We start from the raw sequence: 25383 nt of genomic DNA, 5'->3' as shown, positions 1-25383 counted from the left end.
GAGCTCAACTTTTGGGGGATTTTTGCGACTGGAATATACACGATGGCGGGGGTAAAGCGCAGGACCGATACCACAGAGGCCTCCCTCAGCAAAAGAACCAAGTCGAAGTCGTCGGCGAAGCCGGTCGAAGTGAAGGGCAAGTCCAAGACAAAGGCCGCAAAGGTGGTGGAGGTGGACAGCGATGAGGATATGCTAGATGATGACGACGTTGATGAGGACGACGAGGACGGCGATGAAGAGGATGAAGAAATGGAGGAGGAGGAGGAATTGAGCAATGAGTCTGAGAAAGACGCCGCAAAGGGCAACGGCAATGCCAATGGCAATGCAGAAAACAGTATAAAGCCATCCCCGGTTTCTACAGTCTACAGCTATTACAGATACTAATAACTGGCATAAACAGAAACAAGCACATCCAGAGAGTCCCATGCAAAGCAAAAAGCGCTTGCACAAGAGCGCAAAGCCGCCAGGCCCAATGCCGATGCCATTGCGCGCACAAAGAAGATCTGGGAAAGACTACGGCGGAAATCCCATGTGCCTCGCGAAGAGCGCAAGAAGCTGGTCGCCGAACTATACGGCATCATAACAGGCCGAGTAAAGGACTTTGTTTTCAAGCACGACTCTGTCCGAGTTATCCAGACCGCGCTCAAGTATGCGAACCTGGAGCAGCGCAAGAACATTGCTGTCGAGCTGAAGGGCGACTACCGGAGTTTGGCAGAGAGCAAGTACGCAAAGTTCTTGCTTGGAAAGTTGCTTGTACATGGAGATGCAGAGATCCGGGACCTGATCATACCAGAGTTCTTTGGCCATGTGAAGAGGCTTATCCGGCATCCAGAGGCCTCGTGGATCTTGGACGATATCTACCGAACCGTGGCCACACCGGTGCAGAAGCACAAGCTGCTTCGAGAATGGTACGGGATGGAGTTTACGCTTATGAAAGACGAGATTAGTGATGAGACCCCGTCGCTACCTGAAATCCTGGAGAAAAGTCCTGAGAAGCGTGCGCCCATCCTACAGCATCTCCATGGGATGATAAACCAGCTTATCCAAAAGAAGACTACGGGCTTCACCATGTTGCATGATGCAATGCTGCAGTACTTCCTCAGCACGAAGCCCGGCAGTGAGGAAGCAACCGAGTTCATTGAGCTGCTCAAGGGAGACGAAGAAGGGGACCTAGCTAAGAATTTGGCATTTACCAAATCTGGTGCCAGGCTGATGTGTCTGGCGCTGGCGTACTCGAATGCCAAAGATCGAAAGCTGCTGCTGCGAATGTACCGTGATACAGTGAAGCTGATGTCTGGAGACGTCCACGGCCACACTGTGCTCTTGGTCGCGTACGAGGTTGTGGATGATACCAAGTTGACTCAGAAGCTACTGCTGTCGGAGCTGCTTACCCAGGACGACCTGGTACCGCGGGCCAACGACCAGCTGGCTCGCATTCCCATTCTCTATTCGTTTGCCGGCAAGAAGAACGGGTGGCTGATTACAGATACAGACCGCCAGATCCTCGATGAAGTGTGTGAGATTCGATCACAGACATCCAAGAAGGATCCCGAGATCCGTCAACGAGAGCTTGTCAGTGCGGCCTCTCCGGCTCTGCTCGAATGCATTGCCAACAACGCTGCTGCCCTGGCCGAGACCAGCTTTGGAGCCCGGTTTATCACCGAGGTCCTTTTCGACAGCACCGGTGACAAAACAGCTGCTCTCGAGGCTGTGGCGGGCCTGGCAGAGGCAGAGGGCGATGTCCTCAAGTCACCCAACGCCGGCCGGATGCTCAAGGCCCTCGTCCAGGGAGGACGGTTCAACAATGCTACCAAGAAGGTAGAGCCCGTCCAGCCTCCGCTCAACTTTGCGTGCCTTCTCTACAAGCACATCAAGGATAACGTGCAGTCGTGGGCCACCGAGTGGAATCCCTTTGTCGTTGTTGCCCTGCTGGAGTCCGAGGAGTTTGACAAGCAAGACGAGCTGGCCGCTACCCTGAAGAAGAGCAAGAAGCAGCTAACAGAGCTGGCGAGCAAGCCCAGGGGAGACGGAGAGGAGAAACGAGACCCTGCCAGCAGCGCTGCAAAGCTGCTCCTTGAGAAAATTGCCTGAATAGTGAACAAACCACCGCTGTCATGCCGTGCTCCAATAATAATATATGCCCCTGCTCTGTCATACATACCCTTGGGGCAGCAACTGATACAACAACAACAACGACCACCACCACCACCACCACCACAAACAGCCTCTCTCCCCTTTGAAGCTCGCCGGCGCTTTTCTCTCTCTTTTTCTCTCTCTCCCTTTCCATCCATCCCTTGGCCGCCCCAGGCTGACCCAGGGGCATCCATACACACTCTCGTGTGCGCCTCCACAAAAAGCAAAAAAGGGGCAAGGAAAAAGAAATAACACTGTAGAAAATATTACGAAAAATAATGGACAAAGGAAATTAAAGCACACACAAACCGATCGAGAGAATCGCAGGGGGAAGGCAAAAAGCGCATCCCGTAGACGTCATGCCTTGTCAGTTCTTCTCGTCTGCCGTCTCGTCGTCCCTGGGGTGTTTGTTTGTATATACAGAGTACGGAGTAGAGCAGCAAAAGAGCCCAACGCCACCGCATGGAGAGCAAATATAGACAGTCAACTAATAATAAATCGAATAGTCCACCGGGCCATGGAGCAAACTAAGCCCTACTACCTCCGTGCTTCTTCTTATTCTTCTTCCTCTGCTGCCGCGATCTCCTCTGCGTCCTTTTCCCTGTCCTTAACAACCAAGAGAACCGGATCTCCTGCCGCTGGTCCTTGCTATCCCGGCCGTCCCGTCCATTCACATCGTCGATATACGAGATCTCTCCTTTTTCTCTCTCTCTCCCTCTCTCTCTCTCTCTCGCCTGCTTTTCTTGTCTGCTGTCTCTGTTCTTCTTCCTCATAAAAATAAACCTGCTGTGGCGAACAAACAAGCTGCGGCCTCCCTGTCCCCATAACTATAGCGATCAATCTATATCACCAACTCCCGGCCCCCTGGCTCGACGGAGAATAAAACAGAAAACGCACCTCCAGCAAGACGCTGCGTAGTATTATACCGCCCATCACCACCGCTCATCTGGCTCCTTTTCGCCCTCTGCCGGCCGTCTAACACCGTCTAGCTTCCGGTCCCCGGCTGTGCCTGGAGCGCCGCGCAGAAAAGCTACCAGAAAAACGCAGCCCCTACCAAACTGCTAGATACATATATATATATATACACGCATTGCAGAGACAGGCCTCTATAGATCTCGACCAGCTCGCGGCAGCGCAGCGAAGCATGCGCCGTTGACGAGACGCAGCAAAGCCATGCCGAATACCGTCCTCTCTAGCATGGCTCCGGCTGCCCATAGTAGCGACAAGTTGTCCCTGAACCGATCGATGCTGGCTCCCTCGCCCACGCTGACGAACCCGGACATGATACTCCCTTACGGCGAAGAGCGCGAGTCCTCGACCCCTTCGCCGGCCCTCGAGGACCTGCAGCGGGCGGCGGAGCAGTCCAGGCTGCTCGCCAGCAGCTACTCGCTCATGCACCAGCGCAGCACCTCCGTCTCGACCACCACCTCCTACGACCGAAACTCCTCCGGGCCCGACGAGCCTATACAATCCTACGCAGCATACGGCACGGCAGAAGGGTCACCGCAAGCGATGGCCGCCCCCGGTGCCGGTGCCGGTGCCGGTGCGAGTGCGAGTGCGAATGCTGGTACGAATGCGGGTGCTGGTGCTGTGAACGAGCCTATGCGATCATCCCAGATGTCGGATATAGATCATACGATAAGGACCCATTCCAGACGGCAGAGCAGAGCCAGCAGCACCAACAGCCTCGACAGTCTTGTAGATCCCTCTGGTTCTGCTGGGCTCGGTGCGAGCAATTGCATGTCCAAGCGGCATTCGAAACTCAGGGAGCTGCAGGATCTGCCGTCCGGGCTCTTTGAGCAGGATAAAGCGCATCCAGACGACGAAGGGGCGGGCGTGCTTGGAGGCGCAGACGACCTGAGTGCTGTTGTCTTTGAGCCGGAGCACCGCATTCTCCCCATGGGTGCAATCGCAGAGGAGGATGAAGATGGCGAGGAGAAGACCGAGAGCTCTGACAGGGGTGACAGAGTCTACGATGAGCTCGACGAGCTGACCTCTATGCTGGAGAACGCAAAGCTGAAGCTGACGGTATGTTGATATATACCCGTTGATTTTCCCCCTACATATACTGGTATTCTAACATTGACATCTACCAGCATATGGAAGGCAACCTGAACCGCGCGAGGAGCTCGTTTCGCATGACGCCGTCGCCTTCGCCATCTCTGAATCGGGCTTTTGGCAGCGCCGGAAGCTCGTACCATAAGCATCTCCAAAGGGGGGAGAGGCGCTCCCAGACATCTCTGGCAGGCGCATTGCTACGCCAAAGGGCCCATCAGGGGTATACCGGCAATGCATCTCATCTTCGTGGACAGAGTGACCTCTGCTCTCCATCACAATCGTCTTTCAACCGGCTATCGGGGGTGAACGGACAATTTAGATCGTTCAGTGCCCTGGGTTCAACCAGTGCCTCTGAGTATAGGACTGGATTCTATTCCCACGTAGAGGGGGAAGAACAAGACGATGACAAGGAACCAACTACCGAAGCCAGCACATTAGTCCCTGAAGCTACCCCCGACAGGTCCAGGTCACTGACTCCCTCTTCACAGTCGGCCCCTATACCCAATGGGCAGTCAAGAACGTCACCTCTTCCCAGTGGTGATGTCAAGAGCTCGCCTTCATCCTCAAAATCTCTACCCTTGATCAACAAACCTGATTCCTGCAGCCAGTCAACAACCCCTCCATCTCCCGCAAGTGCGCATCTTCAAATGCGTGGTCTACAGGGCCAAGTAGACGGGCTAAGATCAAAGCTTTCCACGCTCAAAGAAAGGACTCAAGAGGAATCAATACGCAGACGTAGCCAGCAAAGCCTACGCACACCAAGTCCGTTCACTGTAGCGGATGAGAACTACACCAATCCTCTCGAATATCAGAGGCGGTCCTCATACCCAGAAACTCTTGCTACTCCTGATTACAACAAGCCACAGTCTCCTCCCCCTGCGCTCCATGAAGAGTCGCATAATACTGCATGCACATCATCTCCAACTCTGCCCCACGAGGAAAACCAACAGGATGATTTGGAAGATAAGGAAGATTCCATAGAATTCACCGAGGACACCGTATCCAATCCCATACAAGGCACTGCTGAAAGTCCCATCGAGGGTCCTGTCGAGGAGCCTGTTGAGGGACCTATTGAAGAGCCAATCGAGGAACCCATCCAGGGCCCTGCTCCTCAAACCCCAGCTGGCAATGATACTAGGAAGATAATTGAAGAAACAGATGAAAGCGAGTCCGAATACTTTGAATATTCGGATAACGAATCTGAACCATCTGAAATTGACAGACAAGAACTTGAAGAGATACTGCGAGAACCAATGGGCAGCCCAACTGAATCAGTGTACCAGGACATCCTAGAAGAATTCCCTTCTGTTCCACCAGTCCAGGAGACAATCCGTCACGAGGACCGTATCGATGCCTTTGATTACGAGCATTTCATCCTTCACAGTGCGCTCGGAACATATTCGGGACGATTGAACCGCTCGGGTAGTATCTGTTCTTCTGGATCAACTGAAACCACACGCCCGGATGGCCGTGAAACACCAAAGAACGGGTCAGGGTCGGCTCTCTCAAGGGTAACTAGCAGCGACTCGATTTCGACAGATGCCACCTTTGCTACCGCAACTGAGGGAGACTATGGATACCACGATGCTCTGACTTCGCCCAATGGCAATGGAATCTACTGGGGAAGAAACCGACCTTCAAGTAAGATTCCTTTTTTCTTTTTTTTTTTCTTTTAAATTATCATTTTTACCAGCTTTCCGTACTAACATTCGTCACCACAGACAGACTATCCCGTCAATTCACGGACGATTCCTTGACCCTTCCCACCCAACAATATTACGATAGTACATCAACCTTTTCCCGCACCCAGTCAGCCTCATCAACACCTCGTGCCTCTATATCATCCGTCACTGCCGCGAAGGATGAAAACGCCGCATTATTAGCCTCCATCTCCGAACTCAAGAAGGCCGCGGCTACTCCTCAGACTCCAGGCCTCCTTGTTAGATCTATCCTCTCCTCAGCTGCCAACGAGAAGGCCAGCGACGCCTCTGCACTATATTCTCCCCAGAACGGCAGTCTATGCGATGCCGATTCTAAACTTGTAGAAGCAGTCATCCAAAGTCTTGGAAATGTGAGCCTTGAGCTCCTTCGAGCTTCAACGGCCGACCTTCAATCTCCCATCGATAACCGGATTGCCACCATTCTACGGCGCAGACTAGATGCTGCCCGGAGGATATTGGATGGTGTTGCACCATTAGAAACCGGCCTCTAAACCCATTTATTTCTCATGCCATTTTTTTTCTGGATATCCCACTATTAAACACATAATTTCATTTTCTCTTCGGCCTGGCTGAACGATTTTCATTTGTTACCTATAATACCACAAAGATTTCATTGCTGCGTTTACTTCGTTGATATATCTGCTAGCTATTATATCCCCTGCTCTCTGGATATCTGGTTTATTTTATATCATTTTGTATGGTTTAGCTATTTTCTGGAAGGAAAACTTATATAAAGGCTCTCCTTTGGTATCACTACCTCTATGGTTGGCCATCCCTTTTCCTCACTCCTTTCTCCCAGCATCCAGTTAAAAAAATATATTGTACATGAACCCTCAGAAACAAACCCCTGCATAGAAATATGAATACATCCGGCCTTGGGAAGCTAATTTTCCATGCAACTTGAGCCATCGAGCGTATCGCGAAAGGATTAGAATTAAAATGAATAATAGTAGTAATAGTAGAAGAAGGGCAATCATTGGCTGTAACGGTCGTATCACGAGGCTTCAAGTATGTACCGAGAAGCTTGCATCATCAATCGTAACGAGGGAGATCAGAGAATAAACATGAATCGGCGTTACTCATTCGAAAATTTGGCAGAGAGAACCACCATCGATGAGTACTTCAGATCAAGGGAGCGGGAATTATTGGCATCGAACTCGGCTGCTTGACGAGCATGCAAGTATTGATCTAGAAATTCATTATTGGTAAGTGCTTTACCTTAAGATGTCATAAACTTGAGGGAATCATACAGTCGACCCCAATACTATCAAACCAACGATAGACATCCTTATCGCTAATATCCCTGGCTCTGATAGCACCCGTAGACGAGATGACAAAGGCGGGGGCCAACGACCTCATCTTCAGATGCTGAGAGACTACACCAGCGAATGTTTCGATCTGAGAGGCAAAGCACGAAGGCTGTCGTTCCAGCGGCCACTGTTTCTTCATTAGCGCACTAGTATTAGCAGTGGTGCTGGATAAACCTCACCCGTTGAATATAATGCTCGCATTCCCATGATCGAAATAGCCATTCCATCCTCTCAACACAGTTAAGCAGGATAATAGTGGCCAGAAACGTTCGAAAACTACCAACCCGCTGCTTCTGAAGTAGCCGTTGTTCAAATTTACTGAGCAAAACTCTGCACACTCTCGCTGCTCGTTTCTCGACGGCAGAGCGTAATTGCGTGCAAATCAGCGAGTATGATTCTAACTGATTCATGCTGTGTATCGGGATCCGGGAGTCGTTTGTTGTAGAGGTCAGCGGCCTGTTTGCCAGCGGAGGCAGAGTAGGGTTCATATAGACCGTCCATTTAAGGAACGGGTCCACTAGTATTGCAGTAGCTACCCATAACTCCAACGCTGCGTCTAGCATATCATCCTAGTTTCAGATGTTAATAGCCATCATGAGATATATATAGGCGTAAGAAGCACGGGGAGAAGAGCATGCCTCGTGTTGTTTGGCGAGTTCTAATGCTTGACGAAGGGTCTGTCTGATAAAATCAGATTGTTCGCCCTCAATGAATAAACTGGATGTCTTCTGGATATACACATCAAGCTTGCCGCTCAGCTCTTCGATCTCGCCATCTAGAATATGTACGTAGTGAGATGACCCTTCTAGTATAGAATCAGCGGAAGAGGTAGGAAGCTGGTTATCAATTTCTTGACCGGCCTGCCGTTGACCAAATAGGGCAGAAAATGTAAGAAAGCTTAGCGAGTCTAGTTCGAAGTGCATGACCTCGATCCGACCGGCTGAAGGCTCAAACTGTATCTCACCCTTTATACTTTGGACATCATGATAGGCCATTGTTGAGTGCAATCCTATTGCTCAGTTGGTATGGATATATATTAAGCCCATACAGGGAGTCTACTTACCTATTGAATAGGATTCTAATTGGTTCATAAGGCGAGTTCTGATGCAACACTCCATCCAAACGCGTGGATTCTGAAGATTCCGGCACTGGCCACAAGGTGTTCCGGCTGAGCACTGACGTTGTGACAAACGTTAATATACCGTAATTGTACGTTAGAGAGTTACGATTAAGGTATTCACCCACCGTTTTCTTCAGCATCCGGCATCGGAGACAGGCCCCCATCTTTCTCACTACCCTAACTTCCTTCCTCCTCTCTTCAGAGAAAGTCGACCGTTTTTTATTCGATTTCTTGGTGTCTACAACTTCACAGAAGAAGTCACTATTAGACTGTTGAACTTCGGGGTTCGTGGTAAGGGGTCGAAGGTATGTTCCGGGCCGTTCATTGGAAGCGGGAGGCATACTCAGTTCAGCAGGAATATGATTTTGGATCATCATTTCGTCTGAAGTTGGCAGTTCAATGGTAGGCGAAAGGCCAATGGTAGCCTGTGGGGGTGCGGTCTGGGGTGGAAGCTGCCACGCATCCGACTTTTGGTGGCACATGGCTGCCGATTCCAAAGAGCTAGAACGGTCATCCGTTACCATCTCGTTTGCGGATGCAGCGATCAATGAAAGCTGAGACGAGTGGTGGTCCGGGTGCGTGTCCACCGAGAGCAGGGAATGCACGGCAGGCATTGGAAGAGGCGACGTAGCATCCACAGAGGATGTTGAGAAAAAGGGAGCGGTTGGTGACGATGTGTGAATAAACTGAGCGTGTAATTCAGCTTCTAAATGGATATGTTAGCACATAGGTCTAAAGTAACAGTATAAGTGGCGGTTATCATACCAAGACTGAACTTAGACGAGTTCTCGAGAGCAGGATCAACCACCATGTCGCGCTCAGCAGCGCTGAGTTCCAGTATCCGATCCTGTATGTGTCCTTCGTTTGAGGCACCAACTCTCCTTGACGCCTCGGCAAGCACATTAAGGCCATTTAAACTGGGGCCATTCTGGAAGTTTGCAGCGCGTTTCCCACGAGCTTGATCACTCATTGCCGCAGTATGTGAGCTAGGAACAGACTGGCTATGACGTACAGCACCTTTATCTCGATATCGGTTCGCGGCTGCCCCAGACAAGTAGGCCACCCGATCTCTGTCCGCCGTGGATATTGCCGGACATATCTTCGTGATATGGTTGATTAGAGTATCCGGACGGCCTTTGAGGAACTTCTCCCCACAGAGCTTACACGTATGCTCATATCTGTTGCTAGAGTCTGGCAGCTTCTCACCACGGTGGAAGAACTCGGTGATAAGCGTGTTTGGCTTGCGGCCCATGGTGGCAGAGAAAGAAGCCAGTCATTAAAAGGTCAAATCAAGTCTCAGCGGTACGAGCTTGCTATATCATCATTTAGGAAAGGAGAGAAGCCCAGGCGCGTCTTTGGGAGGAACCCATAGTCTCTCTCTGGGGAGATATCAATATACAGAAGAATAGCTACTACCGGGGTACAAAGTAGCTGGCAGGATAGAACACAGGGTAACTTTGGCGAGAAAATTAAAGATGAAGCAACAATTCTATTGCATGGCAAACACCAGGCCCGAGTCAGCGGCTCCTGGTAGAGCGCGGTGTGCTCTCTCTCCTGCTGCTCTGCTTCCGGTCGCCTTAATCGCTGCGCTGCGCCGTGTTGTTCTTCGACTTCAGCTTTTTGATATCTTTGAGATGGCAAAATCAAGCTCTCTGGAGGCGGTGTGTTTTCTGACACTCTCCGCCGCCTTTTCTAACCCCTTTAGGAGCGGGAAAATATTTATCCGTGGATCAATCTCAACGTCACCTGAGATTTCGGCGTCTATGCAAATACAACAAAATACATACATAGGAGACGAGGCAGAAACAGACAAGAACTCAGCAAACTCGGTGCTCTGGTGGCCTCCAGGGCACTGCAAGGAGCTCGAAGATTCGCTTCTCGTCCCGGCTTTCCAGGAGATGGCCGGCATTCAGTTTCACCCGGCCTGGACCCCGCATAATATCTGAGAAGAGACCCCTCTGGTTTAAACACATACCCTTCTTGCTTGCCAGCAACCGTAGGCTCCGGTTGAATATATCATTGCCCGTGAAGTAAATTAGTGCAGCACCGAGTTCGTCACCGGGTACAAATAGCAGGTCTATACGGCGCCATACAGGGTTCCCAGGAAGTGCCGAAGCACCATGCCATTTTGACCCATCTATTTGTGAGGATACGGCAAGTCCCGTCTTTAGGAATCTGCGTTCAAATAGCTGGGGAACGACAACGGTCATGATCTGGTCATGTATCTCTTGCAGACTTACTCCTTCCTTGGTTATAATGAGATCGATGTCTCCGCTGTCAGCACCTCCGCGTCTGTAGGAGCCACCAATAATGACGGTATAGGAGCTATCCATGGCTAAAACAGCCTCCCGTACAATAGCGCAATGTGCCTCGACTTCTTCTCGAGGTATCCGTTTCTGAAAGTCATCATACCGTTCAATCCCAATCTTTTGGTTAGTAGTTAGATTAGCTCGGTTCTTCAAATCGTCCAAGGATTTATACCCCTGTGCGACCCATTTGGAAGCTTGCTGATATCCAACACCATATATGTTGAGAAATTGGGAGAGCAAAGCATCTCTTGGTTCCATGTTCGCTTGTTCTAGCCGCCGGAGCCGATTAGTCCATACAATTTCCTCGATTTTAGCCGCCAGGCGTTCACCTATTCCTTTTATCTTCAAAGCCTGGCTTTTTGACACTACTTTATTACGTTCCCTGCGTAGAGCAGCAATTGCACGCCGATATGCAAGACACCGCCATTGGTCGGCGGTTCGTTCATAGTAGCTAAGCATTTGTTGCAAGACATCGATTGTGCGAGAGTTGGGATTATCCGCACGGTCTTTGCCATCCATTTTGTTCATGCAGGTGAATGATTTCTGCCATGCAGGACAGTCTGTTGTGAGACCAGATTGAAATTCCCCAGGGACAATTTCATCATCTTCCTCATCAGAGGAATCCAGGGGCTGACTATATGTTAGTTGATTAATTGGGCTATTTTAGCGGTCATGTTGACTCACGAGAGCAGCTATATTTTTTATATGTCTGATTGCTAGATCTAGGTGATCTGGGTCAGATGCTTGCATACCATCCTGGTCAGCCGTGTCTTTGGCTGGAAAATGGGGAAGATGCCCTGGAGGTACTGGAACCGCTTCTTCAGTGGACTTGGTACCAGCCTTTTTGGAGTCGGTACCTCGACTGGAATTTGTAGGAATGCAATCATGTCGTGGTTCACCACTAGGTATTACCTGTGGCTCAGGCAGCAACTTCCGTTTAATTTGGAAGCGAGGGCTAGAAGCATCCAATATTCTCCGGTTCATGATGCATTCTGATGGGTAGTTCTCATTTACTAGGATAATATTGACCTAGACAAGAGCGTCAGGTAACCAAGGATTGCCATGGTTCCACCCGGGAGGCTTACTGGGACAGAGGACACTTGGAGATACTCAACCACGTCCTCGTAATTAAGCCGCCTTTCCGCAACTATATGTGTGACGGAGGAATCGAACTTTGTCGCACGGGTTGCGCCAAATTCAAGGACCCTTGAAATGCGAATTCGTCTAGCCTGTGATATGTCATCATTAGGTATGAAATCTGCCAGCTGATTAGCGTTCTCTTCCAGTTCACATTCCCGTGGGGATTTTACTGTTTGCCTTACAAAGTACAAGGCCGTTGAGAACTGAAGGATGATCGTTCACAGAATTAATGGATTCCTTGATCTTCTTTCGCATGCCATCCCTAGCCAACTTCGGCTTCTTATTAGGCTTTATTGAACGATCATGGTCTGGTATCCCCACTGTCTCTCTTTCAGAGGCTTCCCGTGGTAATACTTTCTCTGAGATCGCATTCGGGTCCTTAGTTCTGTTGCTAACTTCTCTTCGACGGCGGTTTCGTAACGTAGATAGAACACAATCATCATCCTGATCCTCCTTATTAGAAGCGTAAAGCTCTCCACAGAAAGTTTCCTTGTCCATGGGTATAGATATATAGGAGTGTCATTATGCCCGATCAAATAAAATGACCGCTGTGGCTTTAAATATATATACCTTCTCTCTCGCTAGGCCCCCTTGCCCCAACCGTGAACCGTGGTTCCAGGCAGCAAGATCGACTCTTGATACCGTTAGTTAGCCAACCACGTGATGGCTTGTTGCAAGTTGCGGCCGTTGAGCTTCAGGGTTTGCTACAAAGCGCATACATAACCAGCAGAGCAAACAAATGAGCAAGGAAGCAACCGTCGGTGCAGTGAGGAGAGTGTTTCTTATTTGATTCTTGCTTAGATGGTCATTGTGAGCCCCAAAGCTCTGCTAGAACGCAGAATCGTTCACTCTAAGAGCATCTAGATCTTCTCGCTTCTTTGGAAATGGCCCGACACCAGGCATTATCCTCACTATGTGAGATCGGCTTGTTTCGCCGGGGCTGCTATAGCACCAAGAGTCTCTCATCCTACCGTCAATTCAGCTCATCAAACCAATGGCGGCAACAGCAGACACAACCGCAACGACAGCTGCAATCCCGACAATTGAATATTCCGCCAGCAATTGAACAGAACCCTGTGGCCTTAAACAAGCACGAGGTTAAGCAATTTACACCAAAGCCCTTAAAACGACCGCTAGGGTTACAGTATGCTCCCGAAGAAGGCCAGAATACCGGTGTTGACACAAGAACATTGCGACAGCGTGGAGGAGACCTTGTGGACAAGGAGAAATACCAACAACGACAGTCAGAACTGTAAGGGAGCGAACATTTCGAACATATATATATATATATATATATATATATATATATTTTTCAGGAATTTATATGCTGACCAAATACAGGATAAAAGAATATAGCAAGCCATACTACCGGGAATGGCACCGAATGAACTACCACAGCGGAAAGGTATTCGTCTGCAACCCCCGGTTATTTAAAGAGGATTTTTCTCTATATTTTCCCAACCTGTTTGGCCGAACTCTTCTACGATCCAACCCAATGCAACATACGACGCCAGTTCTTCGTGGCAAGATATCCCTTGTTCGAGTTTTTGCTAGCCTGTGGGCGGAGAGCCAAACTATTACGTTCGTTGGTGAAAAGGAAAACCCAGAACTACAGAAGATAATCGCCGATGCGGGCCCCTTAGTCCAGAAGGTTGATATCAACAATGAAGATAACTGGCTCAAGGCACTCCTTGTACGGTTATTCATGGGCAGTATGCGACGAAAGATGCCAAGTGAGCAACATGGGCGGTACTTTTTGGTCAGGAAGGGGTTTACAAACTACCTGAAAGATCAAATAGGAATGCTTAACGGGAAAGTTGGTTATGTTTATCTTTTGGATGAGAATTGTAAGATCAGATGGGCTGGATGTAGTATCGCCGGGGCCGAGGAGTTAGAGTCCTTGAACAGGGGCTTGCAAAAGCTGGTAAGTGACAAGCTTGCAAACCAGGAAATTCCGAGGATCATCTCAGCAACAGAAATACAAAAAGCCGCTGAAACGGCTTAAAGCGAAAATTTCATTTTAAGATATTGTACGATATTGTATATAGACATTAGCCACCGTGTATAGCAGCAGCGGAAACTTGGGACATCAAAAATAGGAGACAAAGAGCGAAAAAAAAGCATATCAATCATACCAAATCTCAACGCCTGCTAAACTCATGCCCTGGAAACGCCGCACGCCGCATCAAATTATACACAGGTCGAGGTATAGCGATCAATCACCTGAAGAAAAACACCATTAAACAACAGATTCCGATAAAAGTGCCTAAGATGATCCCGTCCCGTCTTCTCTTGGCACTGATTTTGTTGATTAGATTATTGACACCGGGTATCTGGCTGGCCGCACCAACAATGCGACGATTGATGCTGGCTAGAGTTTCTCGCTGAAACCCAAAGCTCTCATTGACGGCGTAAGCTTGGCTCAGGACACTGTCCATCATGTTGTGACTGTTGTCGAGACGCCCTCTCTCCTCGAGCATGTAATCAGCCTCTGCTCCAGCAGGGTTAGATGCCCGGTACGCATCTATGTCTGATCGAACATTCGAAAGCAGGTTCACACGGTCTCGGGTATCTGATATAGTCGCCTTCAGACGCTTGAGTTCTTGGCGGTGTTCAAGGAGGACTTCCCGGTGGCGGGAGAGGTTGTTCTGTTTCAATGCAGAGGCAGTCAAGGGGGTTTCGGAGTCGAGCAAACGGGAGAGTTGTGATATAAGGGTGTCTCGCTAGAACGGCGCAAGTATAATTAGTCCACGGTCAATTAGCAGAGCGAGCGCGGGATATCTGTGACGTACCCTGCTCAGAATATCCTGTATCTGGGCTTCCAGCCTAATCTCATCCTCCGATGGTTTTGACGGGAGCTGGCTCATGGAAGCATATTGGGCGTACGAATGGAATAGAGTCTCTGTCTAAAGCATACAGCATTAGCAAACTTCCAATGTCCCAGTACCAATGTATATATATGTTGCTGCCTATGATTTAACTATACCTGAGTCTCAAGAGACCGGGCCTGTTGCCGGAGCTGTGCCCACCCCGTCCCAGTCGAGGTCGTCATGGTGTCTCACGGACAATATTATATATCAAGTCAGACCAGCTATCACCCAACAGTCACATATCAGATACCGTTGCCTGCACACTGTGTCTTGTCGTTGCTAGTTTGTCATATCTTCTTCGCCGTCCTCATCTCCATCTTCGATCGCCAAAAGATGACCTAATCATGCCTTGGCAAATATTTCCACGTGATTACTTATATAATCCCGCTTAGAGAATTGCGAAAAGGGAAAAAAGCCCTAAAGCCCCACAAGTTCGACATTTCACGACGAAAAACTTCGACATTCCGTTTCTTCAAGGTCGGCATCAACATCGACAACATCTCAACCAGTCATCATGGTACGTTTAAAAACGGCGAAAGAAGGGTATCCTATTGCGAATTGAGGTATCAGTGCTGACCTCTGTTTTTTCCGTTTAGTCGTCCGCCAAAGTCAAGACCAGCCAGCTCTGGAACAAGAGCAAAGACGACCTCACGAAGCAGCTCGATGAGCTGAAGACTGAGTTGGGCCAGCTCCGTGTCCAGAAGATCGCTGGGGGTTCCTCTTCGAAACTCACCAGAATGTATGATGCTACATCCAGTCCTTGCAAATAATTTTTGCTTTTGAGGAGAATTTTGAGTCCGGAAACGAAAGGAGCGGGAAATATAGCAATACACCGGAGAAGAAATTCTGGAAGAACATGGGATTGCGATTCAGATTCCAGAATGACAGGCTGACATGGACGGGTTTTGATTTGAATAGTCACGATCTCCGCAAGTCTATTGCAAAGGTCCTCACAGTCATCAACGCCAACCAGCGCTCACAACTCCGCCTCTTCTACAAGAACAAGAAATACCTCCCACTTGACCTCAGAGCAAAGAAGACCCGCGCCATCCGACGACGACTCACCACACACCAGGCCTCCCTCAAGACTGAGAAGCAGAAAAAGAAGGATATGCACTTCCCTCAGAGGAAATATGCCGTCAAGGTATGCCCCCGCCGCAAACGACACTCGTTGACAATTAAGTAGCCGGAGAGCAATGGAGATACTAACAGCGCTTTGAACTCAGGCATAAACGTTTCATTATTTCCCTCTGGTTCAAAGTTTCAAAAAGCGGCGCATTTTCCTCTCCGTTTGAGCTTGCTGCGTCTTTTATGAATAGCTGTGGATGTATCAATAGAAGATGCAATGACGCGGCAATTATGAAAAATGGAAAAATAATTCATTGAACTTCAGCTCTTCCAATGATTCCCTCCCTTCGACGTACTTCTCGATTTTAATATTGCTGAGAAGGTGCACGCTTTTCTTACGTGGGCGAACTGGCTACTCGGACGTGGTTCATATTAGGTGCCAATGGGCTTTGATAGGATCATCTACTATTCAGGAAATGACAAAAAGAGGTGCTATTATCGAGCCCTAACCCATTGACTACTAATCTGGTATTGACGAAGGAGCTAAGTCACCGCACCAATGCTGCCTGTAAACGATACTCGTAAGGAATAATAGATGTTACAATAACGTCGCGCTAGATCGTACATGATTACCCCGGCTGTCTCCATCCAGGCAAAGTAGTAGAGCCTCTTAGGTTGCTAGCATTGCTCATAGACCACATTCCACCACAAGTACAGGCTCGGAGAACAGCGGTTCTCATCAGCATCTTCACGGCTGCCATAGACTTCGGTGGAATTTCCTCTGATATTGCACAGCATCGAACACACCTTCGGCTTGGCCGTACAGCACCCCTGGATTCATCTAGAGGTATTAACACTTTTCGAAGAATATCGATTTCGTACTTGTGTCTGAATAGATCCGCTCTCTTGTCGTCACCAACACCCAGCCAGCTGTAGTCTTGTAAAAACAAATACATGGGGTTGGCTTCATTCCGTATCATGGGAACCGTCTTGGTAAGGATTGCAGTCACCGCAGGCTGTAAAACGGGTGGTATACTGCCATTGATAAGTAGGTCTCGCTCAGGGGCTGCGCGGTCTGCGTTGTTGAAACCCGCGTTTTGATAGGCATGTTTAACATCAGATTCAACAGTTGCAAGAAGCTTCTCATATACATCTACTTTCAGAGCAGATTCTGTGATCACTGTCACTATTTGAGAATAGATTTGATAGGATTCATTGCTCAGATTCATTGCATTCCTGAATCCATTAGTGAGGCCACGGAGACCGCGGCATATATATCTGAGGAATGAGCGTGGAATGCTTGAGATAATGAGGATTGTCGAGAGTGACTCATATAATTTCCCTTGGAACGAGTCCTGCGTCAGAGTACTGTAAAACATGAACTGGCAGCAGTTTACTTACCTGATGATGACCCTGAATCTTGGCTGCTAGACTGGCTGTTTAGATTATCAGAAATCTCGAATAGGTCATCGACAATGTATTTAGCCAAGTCGAGAGCCCACTTCACATTTCCCAATGTTATTCGTAATGTTTCTATTCTTTAATTAGCACATACGTCTGTAATCATGTAGCTCGCCATTAAACATACCAGGATCATAACACTCAACATCAGCACCAGCTTTATTGAAATGTAGTATATAGGTGAGTAGGATGGATATTTGTCGAAGCTGTAGAGTCAGCCATGGAACAGCAGCTGCAAGGTTACGGCGCTCAAGTCGGTTCTTAAACCCAAGTGCAGCCTGCATACTGAAGCATTTCAGGATATATGGGTTATTCATGAGCTTGTCTTGCTCGACAGTAACGTTCATTGACAAAGCTCGATATACTTCATCTATGAATTTCTTGTGAGAATCTATAGTCCTTAAAATTAGCAACATGTTCTAAAAGGCGAGTAGATATGCAGGATTTACCTTGGTTGAGCTGCTGAATAACAATCATTAGTATATCATCATTATTACTGTCGCTGCTGCAAGCTCTGCAATAAGCCATGGTGAGAGCAGCCAGTGCACTCATGAATTTTCCTTCAACCCCATTAGCTTCTCGGTAAATATCTTTGGGTATTCCATGCAGCACGCACCATCATTAAACAAACCATCTTGCTCAAGACCAAAAGAATGCTCCATCACACGCATCTGGACATGTGATTTTTCATCAAGAGATGCTGCAATGCAGCCACTTGGTGAAAATGAAATATGAACACCTTGCATTGATGTTAGCAATACCATTCAAACGTAAAATCAACCAAGGGCAGCTATATCATACTCGGAGAAATTGCAGCAGGAAAGGTAAAGCCAGATTGTGGCAGGCTTGTAACAGTTTCGATATCCTCAACGCCAGATAAAGGAGTAAAGGCCTTTGCGTCATAAAATGCTATATTGCCATCATCGGTGGTAATAGCAAAGATATTCCCGGTCTCCATGTAGTCAATGGAAACTATATGTCTGTCAAAATATGTATCCGCCTGTCTATTCAGCTCGGTACTTGGCTGAAAGGGAATATAATTGTCAGCTGAATCAATAGGCAACTGGAGTACCCGCATAGACCTACCAGAAGTGGATTTCGAGGCTTTTTCGATACTATATCATCAAAACTCTTGTGAAGATTTTGGTTGACCGAACGAAGCTCCCACCTAGCAATGACACTGGGATGTTGTAGGTGAGACCGCCCGTGGATATTGTGTAATAGACAGGAAAACACGGCTAGTATCATTGGTGCGGTTTGCCCACCAGGAGCATCCACCGGACAGGCCACTACTTGCAGGTGCGTAAGTGCAAACAGTCCATTTGCATTGTTGGTGATGTTGTCTTCGTTCCCTATGACATATGTTGACGGTGATGGTACAACAGCTGGAACTTCAACCTCGATGTGAGCCAACTGCACACTCGGCACCGCAATGGAATTGTTTGGTCGTTGAGTATTGGAATCAACTGGTGTGCCTTCCCATTTGAGCATGGCACGGTAGAGCCGCAGTTCATTGCTTGCTGAATATGTGACGATCATAACTCCTCCACCTTGAAAACATGTTAGAGGAACTGTTCATAAGACGGTGCGTAGTGACTATCGAGCATATATCTTACCATCTACCGGGGTCATAGATGCATGCGTTAGAACGTCGTCGGTATAACCTGTGTTCTGTAGCTCGATCACCATATCCCCCCATTTAGATTCTTGGTTTTGATAAAGCAATTTCAACTTGCCAGATCTCGTAACGACAAATAAAGCAAGCTTATGCAAAGGGTGAAATGGTCCCATTGGCCTGCGCGGGTATCTAACATAGGCCCATCGACCACTTGCCCTGCCAGCGTGGCTAAATGTATGCACCTTCAGAAGTAGGTCAGCAAGAAGAAAAGTCACCCACGAAAAGAGCAGTAATGACACAGGAGGATACGCACGGAGCGGTTCAAGGCAAGCCACATCAGTCCAACAGGTTGGTTCCCATCGTCATCAGGGTCCAAGGCTGGCGGACGCGACTGGATCAGAACATTGAGGCCAATCGACATTCCAACGATCGATATTCGACCGCAGGAGTCGACAACCGCCAGGTCGGTCCCAGGCTCATTCCACGCAAGATGGACCAGGGTATGGCCAGTCTGTGCTTCAGTAATGGGGTGCTCATGGTCTCCATCACTCAGACTCCATTTGCCATCCTCGGGACTGCAGTTGAGATTCCGTAGAAATGCCTTTGACCCGTCTGGGGCGATGTAGGCGATTGCGCCAGTCCTGGACCAGGCGATTTTCCTTTCAAAACCCAGTCAGCGAAGAATCGTTTTTGGCACAACAGCAAGCAGCAGCAGAGTGAGTTCAGGCTCTAAGAAGCAATCTGTACATACTGGCAGCATCCTAGTATCCGAAGCTCGTCAATGCGAGCAGGGAGTGCCTTCGGTGGCACAGGCGCCGACAAGCTCAGGTCCAGGCCGCCCGAGTCGCCGAAGAGGTCGTCCAACGTCTCTTCCATTTTTTCTCAGCCTCTTCCGGACAGTAAATCATCAGCTTGATGCGGTTTATGGTATAATCATTATGTTTCCGGCTGTTGTTGTAGAGCTGCTGGTTGCCTCGCCTGCAAATCTCAGGTCGATTGACGTTTGTTTGTGGTTTTGTTCGACGTTCGCGCTTAGAAGAAAAACCGCGAGCAGCCAAAAAAGACACAGCCAAACCATCACAACGCTGGTGACGATGAATCAATTGATTAATTAATTAGCAACTACGGGATATTACAAATTAACTACTGGATATATTCATACGGGCGACAGTCTTGCACGGTTTTTATAGGAATATTAATAGCTAATGGATTGCTTCCATTTGAAAACGAACGATGAATGATTTGTATAACAGCTCTCTTCGGCTCTATTACAATCATGTCTGCCACAACGCCAACTCCATGAGGTCTCGTAAATATGAATAGATGGGTAAAAATTGAGGCCTAGTCCCAGGAAGAGAAAAGAACGAGTAGCCTGGGAGGCAAAGAAGAAAGGAAAAGAAGGGCACAAAAAAGAAGAAGAAGCGCGCCAGACGGTAGTAGTACACACCCGTCCGCCAGCAACATATCACAGGGTATCTCGTATTGCTGCAGGACTCGTTCAGAAAAGGTGGGCACCGAAAGAGACGAAGCCGATAATTAGAGAAATTATTCATCCATGTGGACGACGGGGGTTGAAATTGGGATAGAACTGGCCGCCTAGGGCGAGACCGGATTAAGTACCAGTAGGTAGAAGGGGGGAGGTACACGGCTCAAGTGTGAACAACATTACTCTCTTTTTTCGTCTCTAGCTCCAGGGGCGCTGGGCCGTTGCTTCGAGCAGATTCAGGAGGAATTGGGTTCAGGACATCTTCGATCTTGCAAGGGGCGACCTCTTTTACCACCTTAGATTCTTTGGCAGCGGTAGCCTTCCTGCTCGGGAACGCCTTGTTGATTGGAATAGTCTTAGTAGAAGCATCTGCAGGCTTTGCCTTCTTCGCCCTGGGTTTGCGTGGCTGGTTGGACTTTTTGATAATCTTGGTGTTGACGCCCCTTGGTTTAGGAGGAGCGCTGGGCGTGGGACTCTGTGACCGTTTGCCGGGGTTGACGGAGTCCTCAGAGCTGGAAGATGGCGTAGGCATGCCGTTCGTAAACTCGGTGAACTTGATGGGTTTCTGAGGCGTGATGACGACGGATATTTCGGTATTCCCTGACTTGGCGCGATCAAACTCCTCTTCGGTGCACTCGGTGAAGGAGCGGTCATCGTCGTCCCATCTCTTGAGGCCGGCATGGAGTGCAACCTTGTCGCAGTCACCCTTGATGGCCAGATCCCAGCAATCTTCAAACTCCTTGCCAGAAGGGAGCGGGTCGTGGTTGATCCAAACGGTAGTCCCGTTTCTCCTGCCTCTCACGACACGGCACATTTCCTTGACAATGCGTCGTACGCCGGGAATCTTGAGACTAGTACCGACCACGACAAGCGCATCGGGCCTGGCGCGTAGATCAGCACTAACCACGGAACCTATGGCCTCCTCGTCTGGGTTGTACTCGTTATATAGCACCATACGAGGCCGTAATTTGCCGATGCCACGGCTCCGCTGGCCACCAACATGTCTAATTACCTCGTTCTTCTCACACTCTCCACAGAGTGGAGGGTCAGGCCCCTTGAACAAATCTGCTTCAAAGCTGGAAGCCTTACTACATTTCTGGCACACCATGGTGTGTAGGCCGCCGTGGAGTTGAATGGTGGTTGGCCAAGGGCCCTTTACCTCGAGGGGGACTTTGGTCTGCAGCGGCGGCAGGGAGGCCTCGATTCCGTCGACATTCTGGGTATACAAGCGTAGAAGCCGTCCTTCATGTGCCAGACGAGCAAGTAGATGGTGGAATGCAGTAGGCTTTGCAGACGCAGAAAGCTTCGACAGCGTCCGCACCATATCATGGAACGAAGAGATCATGGATTCATCCTGATAGACAACTGATGCGTCGAACAGCTGCTTTCCCGACGCTTTCAGCTTGTGGTCCTTCTTCAGCGTGCTAAAGAGGCCATGAGACGACCGAAAATCGGGAACTGCAAGTGTTTGACCCTCCGTCAGCGTCCCCCGAGAACATGAATTGGCAGCCCAGCTTTGGATAAGGGGGAGGAGGGAAGTCTACAAGGAAAACTTACTTCCAGCAGAGACTGAGATGCCAGCGCCCGCCACCACCACGATCTTGCGGTGCTCACGCAGCGTCCGCAGCAGCAACTTGAGCTGCTCTTCCTGGCCCGGACAGACTTGCTTGTCCGGGTACGTGAGGTCGAGATGTCTGGTGATTCTGGGCTTCGGCTCGATCTTCCGCTTCTTACGTACCGGCGCAGATTCCACCGTCCCGGCGGCCTTCGACGCGGCAGCGGGCTGGGCCTGGCAGGCCTGCGACTCCGGCGGAGAGGGATAGAGGCTGTCTTCCGACGGAGGAGTCGACGGGAGCGAGCTGAGCTCTGAAGAGGTGTCGGAGAGCTCAAATTCCATCGTGGGCGCGAAGACGCGAGCGCTTTGCAGGGTCGGAGGCGAAGCTGCGGTGCGGAGGAGGCAGAGGAGGCGCCAAAGCCGTGTCTAACGCGTGCCAACTGGTCGTCTTATAGCGGAACCATCGCCATTGGAGTAGACGGGGCCGGCAGAGAGTCGTTGGGGGGGTTGCTGTCGCCCGGTGATGGTTATGGCGGTGGTTGTTGTTTTTGTGTGTGCGAAGAAGAAGCAGCAGCAGCAGCAGCAGAAGAAAAAAAGTCGATGACGGAGTTTCGATGGCGAACGCAAGCAGATTTTCCTTTCTAGCGCAGAAACGCAACCAAAACAAACAACAAACCAGGGCTCGACGGGGGGGAAGCAGGGGGGCCCGCGGGAAGGGAGGACGGCGGCGGGAGGCTGCTACGCTCGACGGCCTACGGGGATGCTTGATGCTTGTATTGAACAGAGAACTAGCTGCGTGTAGATGCTGCCAATGGAGACGTAGCTGGTCTATCTAGTTATTTTTTTATCTGAATCCATCGCTCAGTCGCTGTCGCTGTCGCTGTCGCCAGAATCCCCTGCGGCGGCTGCCCGTCTCTGCGCCGAGTCGCTGTCCTCTATCCGGTCCGTCGAGTCTTCTTCCTGCTCGCCCTGAGACTCTGTCTCGTCCTCGGCCAGCTCGTCCTCCTCCTCGTCCTCCTCGTTGCTGAGGTTGGTGTCGTCCATCGGCTCCGTGTCGTCGTCGTCGTCCAGCGCCTCCCCTGGGTTGCGGCTACCGGTTTCCCGTGCTGTTGCACCAGCCGTGGACGATGTTCCAGAGCCTGATGCCGCTGTCTTCCTCTTGTCGTCGCCGTCTCGCTTGAGGCGTTTGCTTCCCGGCTGGTCATCGCCCTGTCCGCCGCTGCCATCCTTGCCTGACTTTCCTTTCTTCTTTGACTCGCGTTTATTGTTCATAAGAGCCGTGTAGGCCTTGAGCTGTTGCTCTAGGTGTGGCCGGAAGTCACCGAGCTCTACCTCTGTCAATGCTGCAAGCACATCCTGTGGCGTCAACGTCTTCTTGTCCGTCATGTCATTCGCACTGTACACACAAATGCCATTAGCATATTATTGATATAGAGAGTGCGAAACCACGGGGCGACAAGCCAACTTACTGTGAAGATATGTACGAGACGAATACTGTTGCAGCTTTTAGTATGGCCGTGACCGCATCACGCTGGACTCCAGTACCGGGTGGCAGCATGTCCTTTGCCAGCCGCATTATAACACTTCGAGGGAGTAGAATATCCTAAACAAAGTAGACACGCAGTTGTGTCTCTCCTTGTCAGCCCATGGCCATTTAAAGTCATTTGTAGGCAGCACTGCTGGCAGTTTGGACACTGGTAGGACAGCTCTACAGAAGAGCTACCCCCTCAAGAGCACCATCTAGAGGCGGAGGAAATGCCAAAAGACACATATAAAGGAAGCAGGGATAGCTCACATCAACACCTAGTCCCGTCTCTGTGCCTTCAGAGGCTGGCGCATTATCACCAGCATCTGTCTCGCCCGCTTGGATATTTATGGGATCTCTGCCGTTTGGTTCTCCCGCCTCGTTTGTGGACATTGTAAAGAAAAAAAAAAAAAAAAAAAAAAAAAAAAAAAAAAAAAAAAAAAAAAGAGCGGCACAGCAGCTATCACTGTATCTAATCGAATAGGCTACGGAGCCAGCAAGACCGATCTCTCTCTCCCGTCGCTGGCGTTGCTGGTGGAGGGAGGTTGCTTCCCCGGGCGCGGGCAAGTTCGAGCAGACGAAGCTGGAACCGAGTTAGCTAAAGCTCGCCACGAACATACACAGGGCCAAAGAAGACGAAAAATACCTTGAATCCAAGCAGTATCCCTGTGTTAGCCGTAAGGTATGCCGGTTGACTTTATGCGATTGCTGTGATGATAACTAGTTATGGCGGGATGTCACTTGCGAGCAAAAAGTTCATTCAAGGTTGGGATAATTTTTTTTTGGCTCTGCCAACGCTTGGAGAAGCTCGACTTGTTGGAGCTGCAGTGTCTATCAAACGTCTATTATTCATGAAGTATTCAAGGGAGAGATAATACAAGATATGTACGTGTTAAGAGAAGACCTTGACTGCTTGAGAAAATATAACCACGGCAGTTCTTTTGTACGCCGCGAAGGGGAATTATCATTTCTGCGTAAGCTACACCAGGTGGAAACAACTGTTAAGACCCTATTGCGCCGTGTATAAAAGACCCATGAAGAAGAAGAAGAAGAAGAAGAAGAAATAAGAAACACGTCTACTCTTTCATCTGCTCATCATTGTCCTCTGGGACGGCATCGTCTCCCCATAGACCCTCGAGTTTGAACTCCTTCGCCCATTCGGTCACTATCTGCTTTGTATCAGCTGCCGGTCCGCTGGCTTCCCCTACAGCATCGTTTTCTACGGCAGTAGAGACGGGCAACGCAGGTGCCTCAAGCCAGCCCTGAATGCGCCCATCTCTCCAGTCAGTGATGACTGTCGTGGCGGCGCTGTTGATATTGGGCGTGCCTCCTCTGCCTAGTCTGCCTCTCCTGCGGGCAACTTGAATAAGAAAGTCAGTCGTCTTGTCCCCGTTTGTTGGGAACAGCGGAGGGATGCCGTAGAAGTCAAGCATCTTTGAAAGTAGGCCTTCAGACGCAGAGAGCCTCTTGAGCAGGAGGGTCACGGCTGGGTTGGATCGGAAATCTGCTTGGGGGGTATAGCATTGAGAAGGATGAGGCGAGCTTGCTCCTTTATTTTTCGAGACTCAGATGACTTGGGCTTTTCGGCGTTGGGGAAGACAATTCCAGGCGAGTCGATGACCTTCAGCTTGCTGTCTAGTTTGACTTCACGAAGGCTTGTGGTAACTCCAGCCTCCGCGCCAACAGGGCATACGTTAGCATTGCCTCTGGTGACACGGCTGGTCAGCGAGTTGATCACCGACGACTTGCCCACGTTAGGATACCCGATCACGCCAACTGAGACGGCCCGTTTTAACTGCTTGTCATGTGCGTATGCCTTCAGGGCCTTGAAGAGCGTCTCTGAGGTCCCCTTGACCGTCAACTGTTTGTGGTCAAAAGTGTGCGCGTTGGGAGCTCCAGAGGACGCTCGGAGGGGGAGCGTAGGGAAATAGCGCCGTAGGTATACCAGCCATCCTTTCAAAACTGGCGGAGGAACAAGATCGATCTTGTTTAGAATCAGGATAAGACGT

The 25383-nt window shown here is 49.6% G+C and overlaps 14 protein-coding genes across 16 annotated transcripts in view; 4 read left to right on the top strand and 10 right to left on the bottom strand.

Annotated features, from left to right (window-relative positions):
- Positions 1–10: 10 nt before the first annotated feature.
- On the top strand, positions 11–2801 carry TERG_05242 (uncharacterized protein). Its single transcript, XM_003234602.2, has 2 exons — positions 11–334; positions 401–2801. Exons 1-2 carry the CDS (start codon positions 43–45, stop codon positions 2089–2091), a joined length of 1983 nt encoding a protein of 660 aa, XP_003234650.1. The 5' UTR covers positions 11–42; the 3' UTR covers positions 2092–2801.
- Positions 2802–3978: 1177 nt separating this feature from the next.
- TERG_05241 (uncharacterized protein) lies at positions 3979–6403 on the top strand (the record flags this gene model as incomplete). Its single annotated transcript, XM_047748396.1, has 2 exons — positions 3979–5832; positions 5913–6403. The coding sequence occupies exons 1-2, from the start codon at positions 4233–4235 to the stop codon at positions 6401–6403; spliced, it is 2091 nt and encodes a 696-aa protein (XP_047604378.1). The 5' UTR covers positions 3979–4232.
- Positions 6404–7374: 971 nt separating this feature from the next.
- Positions 7375–8217, bottom strand: TERG_12256 (uncharacterized protein; the record flags this gene model as incomplete). Its single annotated transcript, XM_047751241.1, has 2 exons — positions 7375–7791; positions 7861–8217. 2 exons carry the CDS (start codon positions 8215–8217, stop codon positions 7375–7377), a joined length of 774 nt encoding a protein of 257 aa, XP_047606538.1.
- Positions 8218–8281: 64 nt separating this feature from the next.
- On the bottom strand, positions 8282–9919 carry TERG_12255 (uncharacterized protein; the record flags this gene model as incomplete). Its single annotated transcript, XM_047751240.1, has 2 exons — positions 9108–9919; positions 8282–9048 (listed from the first exon to the last, which is right to left on the bottom strand). Exons 1-2 carry the CDS (start codon positions 9592–9594, stop codon positions 8282–8284), a joined length of 1254 nt encoding a protein of 417 aa, XP_047606537.1. The 5' UTR covers positions 9595–9919.
- A 240-nt stretch (positions 9920–10159) lies between these two features.
- On the bottom strand, positions 10160–12289 carry TERG_05239 (uncharacterized protein; the record flags this gene model as incomplete). The annotated part of the gene is made up of 4 exons (XM_003234598.1): positions 10160–11281; positions 11336–11680; positions 11737–11909; positions 11974–12289. The coding sequence occupies 4 exons, from the start codon at positions 12287–12289 to the stop codon at positions 10160–10162; spliced, it is 1956 nt and encodes a 651-aa protein (XP_003234646.1).
- Positions 12290–12675: 386 nt separating this feature from the next.
- TERG_05238 (uncharacterized protein) lies at positions 12676–13796 on the top strand (the record flags this gene model as incomplete). The annotated part of the gene is made up of 2 exons (XM_003234597.1): positions 12676–13043; positions 13133–13796. The coding sequence occupies 2 exons, from the start codon at positions 12676–12678 to the stop codon at positions 13794–13796; spliced, it is 1032 nt and encodes a 343-aa protein (XP_003234645.1).
- A 91-nt stretch (positions 13797–13887) lies between these two features.
- TERG_05237 (uncharacterized protein) lies at positions 13888–15063 on the bottom strand. 2 transcript variants are annotated; one of them, XM_003234596.2, is made up of 3 exons: positions 14778–15063; positions 14584–14697; positions 13888–14514 (listed from the first exon to the last, which is right to left on the bottom strand). In XM_003234596.2, the coding sequence occupies exons 1-3, from the start codon at positions 14841–14843 to the stop codon at positions 14011–14013; spliced, it is 684 nt and encodes a 227-aa protein (XP_003234644.1). In that variant the 5' UTR covers positions 14844–15063; the 3' UTR covers positions 13888–14010. The 2 variants fall into 2 exon arrangements, with proteins under 2 accessions (XP_003234644.1, XP_047606536.1); XM_047749942.1 differs by having other exon boundaries at positions 14584–15063.
- A 112-nt stretch (positions 15064–15175) lies between these two features.
- On the top strand, positions 15176–15893 carry TERG_05236 (60S ribosomal protein L35; the record flags this gene model as incomplete). Of its 2 annotated transcripts, XM_003234595.2 has the most annotated exons (4): positions 15176–15178; positions 15258–15400; positions 15580–15805; positions 15888–15893. In XM_003234595.2, 4 exons carry the CDS (start codon positions 15176–15178, stop codon positions 15891–15893), a joined length of 378 nt encoding a protein of 125 aa, XP_003234643.1. The 2 variants fall into 2 exon arrangements, with proteins under 2 accessions (XP_003234643.1, XP_047604377.1); XM_047748395.1 differs by lacking the exon at positions 15888–15893 and having other exon boundaries at positions 15580–15847.
- Positions 15894–16358: 465 nt separating this feature from the next.
- On the bottom strand, positions 16359–18729 carry TERG_12254 (uncharacterized protein; the record flags this gene model as incomplete). The annotated part of the gene is made up of 7 exons (XM_003234594.2): positions 16359–17071; positions 17131–17262; positions 17318–17581; positions 17640–17750; positions 17807–17929; positions 17992–18214; positions 18277–18729. The coding sequence occupies 7 exons, from the start codon at positions 18727–18729 to the stop codon at positions 16359–16361; spliced, it is 2019 nt and encodes a 672-aa protein (XP_003234642.2).
- A 57-nt stretch (positions 18730–18786) lies between these two features.
- On the bottom strand, positions 18787–19684 carry TERG_12253 (uncharacterized protein; the record flags this gene model as incomplete). The annotated part of the gene is made up of 3 exons (XM_047751239.1): positions 18787–19050; positions 19122–19467; positions 19560–19684. 3 exons carry the CDS (start codon positions 19682–19684, stop codon positions 18787–18789), a joined length of 735 nt encoding a protein of 244 aa, XP_047606535.1.
- Positions 19685–20457: 773 nt separating this feature from the next.
- TERG_05234 (uncharacterized protein) lies at positions 20458–21639 on the bottom strand (the record flags this gene model as incomplete). Its single annotated transcript, XM_003234593.2, has 1 exon — positions 20458–21639. The coding sequence occupies one exon, from the start codon at positions 21637–21639 to the stop codon at positions 20458–20460; it is 1182 nt and encodes a 393-aa protein (XP_003234641.2).
- Positions 21640–22700: 1061 nt separating this feature from the next.
- Positions 22701–23767, bottom strand: TERG_05233 (uncharacterized protein; the record flags this gene model as incomplete). Its single annotated transcript, XM_003234592.2, has 3 exons — positions 22701–23245; positions 23319–23452; positions 23645–23767. 3 exons carry the CDS (start codon positions 23765–23767, stop codon positions 22711–22713), a joined length of 792 nt encoding a protein of 263 aa, XP_003234640.1. The 3' UTR covers positions 22701–22710.
- A 683-nt stretch (positions 23768–24450) lies between these two features.
- Positions 24451–24807, bottom strand: TERG_12252 (uncharacterized protein; the record flags this gene model as incomplete). Its single annotated transcript, XM_047751238.1, has 1 exon — positions 24451–24807. The coding sequence occupies one exon, from the start codon at positions 24805–24807 to the stop codon at positions 24451–24453; it is 357 nt and encodes a 118-aa protein (XP_047606534.1).
- A 438-nt stretch (positions 24808–25245) lies between these two features.
- The window catches only part of TERG_12251 (uncharacterized protein), a gene marked incomplete at both ends in the record, with an annotated part of 974 nt that continues 836 nt past the window's right edge, over positions 25246–25383 (bottom strand). The window contains one exon of the mRNA XM_047751237.1: positions 25246–25383. Within this exon, the coding sequence (XP_047606533.1) occupies positions 25246–25383 (138 nt within the window).

The sequence above is a fragment of the Trichophyton rubrum genome (assembly GCF_000151425.1).
Source record: "Trichophyton rubrum CBS 118892 genomic scaffold supercont2.5, whole genome shotgun sequence".
Taxonomy (NCBI): domain Eukaryota; kingdom Fungi; phylum Ascomycota; class Eurotiomycetes; order Onygenales; family Arthrodermataceae; genus Trichophyton; species Trichophyton rubrum.
This window is presented reverse-complemented; position numbering and strand designations above follow the sequence as displayed.